Source organism: Equus przewalskii, chromosome 1 (genome assembly GCF_037783145.1).
Source record: "Equus przewalskii isolate Varuska chromosome 1, EquPr2, whole genome shotgun sequence".
In the NCBI taxonomy this organism is placed as follows: Eukaryota; Metazoa; Chordata; class Mammalia; order Perissodactyla; family Equidae; genus Equus; species Equus przewalskii.
In genome coordinates, this window is record NC_091831.1 from 138,952,527 (window position 1) to 138,959,793 (window position 7,267).

Here is a 7,267-nt window from a genome sequence, read left to right on the forward strand (position 1 = left end):
GCTTTCATAGCTTATTTTGGAAGGGTACTGGTGTCTGTCTCTTTAGTCACCTTGCACACAAACCTTTTTAATATTTAAAAGTGGTCAGATGAACCATTCCTGTATTTTGAGAGAGTAAATAATTCATTTCAACATATCTAAACTTACGTTTATCTTTAAATCAGGAAACCTTTATTGCTTGTTTCCTTTGGGAAAGATATACAGAAAGAACTAGAGATATTCATCAGAAGAAAAATCCAGGAATGAATAGATCACTGTCTCTCAAATTCACTCATAAATCTTGTTGCTTTGCTTTCAGAGGAGCGAGCCAGAATCTATTCGTCAGACAGCGATGAGGGATCAGAAGAAGATAAGGCTCAAAGATTACTCAAAGCAAAGAAACTCACCAGTGATGAGGTAAAACCAAATTTATTCAGTTCTTGGGGTTTACCCTGTACCCATCAGTCAACTCCTGGAATGCAGAGGAGCTCACAGCCCAGGAGCACTGACAGATGTCTGCACACTTCACTGAAACTCAGTGAGATAACTGCAGTGACAGGATGAGGAGTGGCCCCGAGGAGGATCTGATACTTCTGCTCAGATGGGTGTTGGAAAGCTGCTCAGAGAAGGAGACCTCTTGTTGAGTGTTGAAAAAGGATGTTAGCTTGCAGGGCACAGCAGCCAGGGTGGACATTCCAGGTGGATGGAAAGGCCTTTGAGAAAAGACTCATGACCCTGAGATACTGAGGCTCGGCTGGAGAACTAGAAATAATTCAGTGTGGGTAGATGAGAGGGTGTAGTCTTTTTTCTTTTTGTTTATTTTCAATATATTTTTTAAATTACAGAAATAATTCTTATGGTAGGAAAACCTGTTTTCTTTTTATTTAGATGAAATAGTTTTTGAAATAGCGTTGAATAATTTAATAAATTAAAAATAAATGTATCTATTATTGAAATAATAAAATTATTTCAAAGTAATTTTAAAATATTTTAACTTATATTTTTAACAGTATCATTTTCAAATTACAGTAGTATAGGTGCTGAGAATAAGGGTTTTTTTGGAGATATGTAATTGACATATAAAATATTAGTTTCAGGTGTACAACATAATGATTTGGTTGATGTATGTGTATATTGCCAAGTGATCACCCCAATATGTCTAGTTAATATCCATCTTCACACATAGTTTTAAATTTTTTTTCTTCTGATGAGAACTTTTAAGATTTGTGCTCGTAGCAACTTTGAAATATACAATACAGTATTATTAACTGTAGTCACCATGCTGTACATTACATCCCCACGACTTGCTTATTTTATTTAAGTCTTTTTAGATCTTTTTTAATCTTTTGTGTTCTTAAATTTTACTTTGGTATCTATTTTGTATTTTAATTTTCTGATTGGGATTTATTAGATTCCTGAATCTGTAGGTTGGTATCTTTCATCAATTCTGAAAACTTCTCAGCCATCGGTTCTTCAGATATTACTTCTGTACCATGCTCTCTCTCCTTTCTTTGTGAAACTCTGATTAGATGCATGTTACTCCTTTTCACTCTATCCTCCATGACTCTCAAACTCTCTTTCATATTTTCGTCTCTCTGTATTCTGGGATATTTCTCCAGATCCTTCTACTTCACTCCTTCTTTCTTCAGCTGTGTCTAATATGTTGTTAATCTCTTTCATTGAGTTTTTACTTTAGTTGTTTCAGTTTTCATCTCTAGAGGTTTAATTTCTTTTTCAAATTGGCCATTTAAACATTTTTTTAGTTTTAGTTTCTTTTTTAAATTGGTCATTTTTAAAAGTCCTGCTACTAACTCATATTTTCAATTTCTCCTTTTGTGTCTTCAAATCTTTAAAATCTACATATATGGTCTTTTATGTCTGATAGTTCCAATGTCTGAAATCTTTACATGTGTGATTTTACTGCCTGTTACCTCTGCTGGCTCTGTTTCGTGATGACTTCTCTATGTGTTCTGTGATTAAATGATTGATTTACTTAGCTCAGATCAATGGGAATTTTTGAGGCCTAGATTAATGGATTCCTCCAAAAGTGATTTATATTTGCCTCTGCCAGGTGCCTTAGGCATCAGCCGCCTGGGACCAATTTAAATTATATTCTTGGAATAAAGTCTTTTTAGATTACCTGCAAGTATGAGTTCTGACTTGTGGTTATGGATTTTCCTAGAATTTTTATTTTTGTTTTTAATCCCCTACCAATTAGTTCTCATGTTTGAGGTTAGAAAATATGCTTGCGGTCATTTAGAACAGGTGTTGGCAAATTACATCCCACTGACCTAATTGGGCCTGCCACCTGTTTTTTTGAATAGAGTTTTATTGGAACCCACCCATACTTATTCATTTATCTGTTCTCTACGAATGTCTTCCTGCTACAGTGGCAGAGCTGAGTAGTTGCAGCAGGAATCATGTCTTACAAAGTCAGAGACATTTATTATCTGGCCCTTTACCAAAAAAGTTTGCTGACCCCTGCCTCAGAGAAATGGACCTGGACTCGTTTCTGGTTCACCTTTGTACGAAAGACATAGTCTTTTGGGATTTACTATTAATCTGCTCCTCTTGGCCTTTAGTCTCCTGGCCTCAGCACCCTGCAAAGCATAAAAACCAAGGCTCATGTTCACACGGTTTGGCAAATGTCTTCAAGGGGAAAACCTGCTTTAGTGCTCTACTTATCTGTGGGTTCTTGCTTTCTCTTAATTTTTGGCCTCTGATTGTACTTTATTTTCTTGCCATTATGTTGATTTGTTAATATTTTCCCATCACAGTTAACTATTTTCAGTTATTATTCAAAGGATCGTTCTGCCATATTGCGGAAAATAGATGTTGTGTTTCCATTGTCCGTGACTTTAACGCACTTTAATCACATTGGCCTTCTATGAACTATGAGCTTCTGGGAGGTCTCTTCTCACGTGAAGCAGAATTTTGTTCTTGTGTTATTGTTTCTTAATCACAGCATTTAATAGTTCCCAGTCATTCTTGGAAGCGGCGTGCTATGGAAGATAACTGGACAGAAATTGGTAAATTATTCTGCAACATATTTGTTTCACATTAGATAGGAAACGTCTTAATGATGCGTTTACAGTGTGTTGAACCGTTGGCAAATGGGAATACCCATGTAAGCAGATGCTGTTTTATTTCTTGGCAAGCAGAAACTGTGAATGAAATTGAGAAGTGCCATGGGACTAATGTTTATTCCTAGTATTCTCAGAAATGTGAATACTTATTAAATGTAATCCATCAAATAGCCTTCTTCTAGGCTGAGCAATTGCAAACCTGTGACTGCTTGACTTAAATATACCTCTCGTGAATTCCTCCTAATACCCAAATACTCCCTGTTAGGTCTTCCTGTACCCTTCTCTTCCCCTTTCATGACAACAAAGATTTTGCTCCCAGCCCCTTCCACTGCCTCCTCCTATTCCCTTAGTGCAAGTCTGGCCGTGGGTTACAATGGAAGAGAGGAGGGAAGGGTCATTCTTGCTCTAGGTCCCTCTCCTCATCTGTACACTAACCCACCCCAGTGCCGTGAGCCTGGGTCTGCCTCTGAGACATAGGGGAGTTTTCAGACCCTAAGTTCCCATATGAGAGAACCACCGCCATCATCACCAGAACATTCCCTTATGTGGGTGAAAGCGTACAAGTCTGGATTAGAATGAACTGGATTATTGAATCTTGGGGCTACCCTTTACCACTTATATGGCCTTAAGCAAGTCATCTCACGCTTCTGAGTCTGTTTCCTTGTCTCTTCAATGGAATTTATGCTTGCTGCCTCGTGAAGTTGTTGTATTATAGTAAATAACAGATATGAAAGTGGGATAGTAAATAACAGAAATGACACGGCAACATGTAGTAACTGAAGAGGAGATGCTAATTTCCCTTTCCTAACAGGGTCTAAGTTACAAAAAGGAGAAAAACAGAGCTTTTCATCCTTCCTTATTTTTGTAAGCAGTAAAAACTTGAGAAAACCTGAATTGCTTCAGAGGTAGAAAAATGGGTAGGAGGAGAGTCTGTGGAAAAGGGAAAAACCCAGGTGGAAAGAAACAAGACAATGGAAAGGAAGGGCGTCGTGGTCCATCCTCAGCTTTCTTAGATGAAAGAGGTGACCTGCTGAGAAGGATTGCTTAGAATGTGGTGCCCGGGGGTCTGGTTCCTCTCCGTGTCTCTTTCCTCTCCCAGCTCTCCCTCCTGGAACCTCCATTCCCCCCTTGGCAGCCCTGCCTCGCCTGTTAGAGTCCCTTCCCTCTGTTTACGGAGCCACAGCACCTTGGACCCAGGATAGTCCCAGCGTCCCCTCCACTGTGGGGGTTCCCATGCTTGGGATTCTGAATATACTTCCCTAGAAGCCTTACATTCTTGGTGTTGGTCTCTTATACTTTGACACCCTTATTTATGTATGTTCTTAGGTATATTTTGGGTTAAATAAACTCTGGAAGCTGGTTTATTATTATGGAAAAAAATGAGTTTTACAATTAGTCTTAAAAATAAATTGTTGGAAGACAACTTCTTCATAACTGTGGGCTGCCTGTTTCTGTATCATAGGGACCTCTATTCGTGGTTATGTTAGCTTTATTTTAGTCTAATATGAATGTTTGTGTCATTCGTTGCATTTATACATGGCACAGGGATTTATTCCAGCTAAATTCAGTAAGGCAGAATTTCACAGAACAAGGTTTCCTGGAGGATGCCACTCGTCTTCTGCATCATAGGGGTGGCTGGCCTGCGGGCCTTGGCTGTGCTTACCTGTAGCTGCTGGGGAAGTCAGTCCTGGCAGGATTTCCAAAGTGGGATTCTGGAATGTCCTACCCCAGATAGTGGATTAGGCTTGGTGCTGTTTAGACTTCTTTGGGAGAGCCGTGACCATGTCCTGGCTCCTGGGCCCTGTCCAGGGCCATGCAGGACAAGCTGTACCACTTTTTAGAAGTACCATGCCAGTTCTTCTTTTATTTACTTAAACTTGAACTTATTAAAGAATTTTAGAGCTGAATAGACCATACACACTGTGGTTTACTTGGGCAGGGTTGCCGCAAACAGGCTTGCATGTAAAGTGTTTAAGATAAGAACTTTCAATTGAAAATAAGTGGAAAAAAAAGACAAGTGGTAGAACTGAATATGCTGTTTACTGTTGCTGATGTGGGGTTGGGAGAGGAATAGCTGGGTCTGCTGCCTCCGGCTGGGAAGTAGAAAGGAGGGCTGGTCACACCTGGGGGCAGGATGCCTCTCCCGGTATCACTGTCTGAGTAAGTTAGGAGGGCTTCTGAGTCTCTTCCTGTGGATTCATAACTTCCCCTTTGAGTTCTCCTATAGCGCTTCAGATCCGCAGGGCTGCATTTGGGATAATAAGGCAGGAGACAAGTGGGAGATGGTATCATACTCCTCAGAGGGCCAGACATAGGACCACCAGAAACAGTGGGTATGCCCGCCTGTATTCTACGTCCAGAAGCATTCTCTGGTCATGGCAGCAAGATGCCTGGCCCTCCCCAACCTCAACCCTCCAACTCTTTGTTCAGCCTGTTTAATTTTTGCTGAGGAGTTAAAGCAGTTCTGGAGTGTCATATTTGGAATCAGTTCATTTTAAACAACATTTGATATCATTTAGATACTGATATGTTCAAATTCTATCTGTAAAAATTGTTTTTAGATAACTTCCTGAATTGTTTGTTTCTATTAGAACATCATACAACATGATTTTAAACAGTGGAAACTTGCATAGGGTAGGCCTTTAAATTCTTCAAATATTTTTCTGAAAACCTTTGTGATGTGAGTTTTCAGTACGTCCAAAACAAGAAATCTTTATTTTAAAAAATTGAGTCTTTAAAATACTGAATTTTAGGTAATGAAGAGGTGAAATGCTGAGAAAGCAGAGAAAAAAGTTTAAGTAATTACCTGATCCTGGTATCACTGTTCCACAGGACAAGTGGTTAAACAGGCAAACTTCTTTGGCAGAGCCCTGGCCCTTCCCGGGGCAAAGTCCGTTTCCAGTTTCCCACCTGCCCGTCTCCCTGTCCAACGGCTTTCCTCTGAGAGACTGGGTCAGCACTGCCGGGCTCTCCCCTGCAGTCCTGAGGTTGGGTTCTGTAGTTAGTTGTAATTACTCTGTATAGTTGTCATTTTTGAATGCCTCTAGTACTTGGAGATTTGGAAACTAACCATGACCTTGACAACTGGTTTTATTCATCTGGTGAATGTTCTTATTAAAACAGTTATCTTATTTGGGGTCTTCTGAGGGTCATTCAGCTCAGAGCTACTTTTGATAAACCTGAGAAATATTCTCTATTGACTTCTCTTATTTTGTCTGTTTAGGAAGGTGAACCTTCTGGAAAGAGAAAAGCAGAAGATGACGATAAAGCAAATAAAAAGCATAAGAAGTATGTGATCAGTGATGAAGAAGAAGAAGATGATGATTGAAGTATAAAATGAAGTGAAAACATTTTATATATTTTATTGTACAGTTTGTTTTATAAATATGATGTAAACATGAGTTATTTTGATTGAAATGAATTGATTTGCTTTTGTGTAATTTTAATTGTAATAAAAAAATTTAAAAAGCAAGTCTCTGTTCAAGAAATTGATTTTTCCCAAAGCAGGTTGATTTTGTTAACGTTTTACACTGAGTCTCAGGCTTTTAGGGAGCTCCTGTTGCTCTGCCCTACCCCCTTCCTCCCCTCCCCCACAAGGAAGCTGCCTGCTCAGGGCCAGGTGGGGCGAGGGAGGCAGTCTTCTAAGGAGCGGAGTTTAAAGGGGCCCAAAAAAGCCTCTGTAATGGTGTTAGTTTGCTGGGGCTGCTGTAACAAAAGTGCCACAAACCGGGTGACTGAAAACCACAGAAATGTATTCTCTCACAGTTCTGGAGCCTGGAAGTCTTACATCAAGGAGTTGACAGGGCCAGGCTCCCTCTGAAGGCTCCAGGGAAAAATCCTCCCTGCCTCGTCTTGGCTTCTGGGGGCTGCTGGCCGTCCTTGGCTTGTGGCAGCCCAACTCCAACCTCCGCCTCTGTCTTCACATGGCTTGTTTCCCTGTGTGTCTGCTCTGTGGCTCTCCCTCTCCTTGTCAGGACACCTATCAATGGGTTTAGGGCCAACTCTAATCCAGTGTGACCTCGTCTTAACTGGTTACATCTGCAAGGACCCCATTGCCAATTAAAGTCACATTCTGAGGTTCCTGGTGGATATGAATTTTGGCAGGGGTCCCTATTCAGCCCACTACAGTAATCAAGATAAATAATACTGTAATACAACATTTAGAAAAATTAATGCAAAAAAAGTCCATGAGGAACAAAATG

The 7,267-nt window shown here is 40.1% G+C and overlaps 1 protein-coding gene across 1 annotated transcript in view; it reads left to right on the top strand.

Annotated features, from left to right (window-relative positions):
- LEO1 (LEO1 homolog, Paf1/RNA polymerase II complex component) overlaps positions 1 to 6,537 on the top strand; it is a 33,994-nt gene extending 27,457 nt beyond the window's left edge. The window contains exons 11-12 of the mRNA XM_008516234.2: positions 299 to 396; positions 6,289 to 6,537. Of these exons, the coding sequence (XP_008514456.1) occupies positions 299 to 396; positions 6,289 to 6,393 (203 nt within the window). The 3' untranslated portion in view covers positions 6,394 to 6,537. The remainder of the gene's footprint in view (positions 1 to 298; positions 397 to 6,288) is intronic.
- Positions 6,538 to 7,267: the final 730 nt, after the last annotated feature.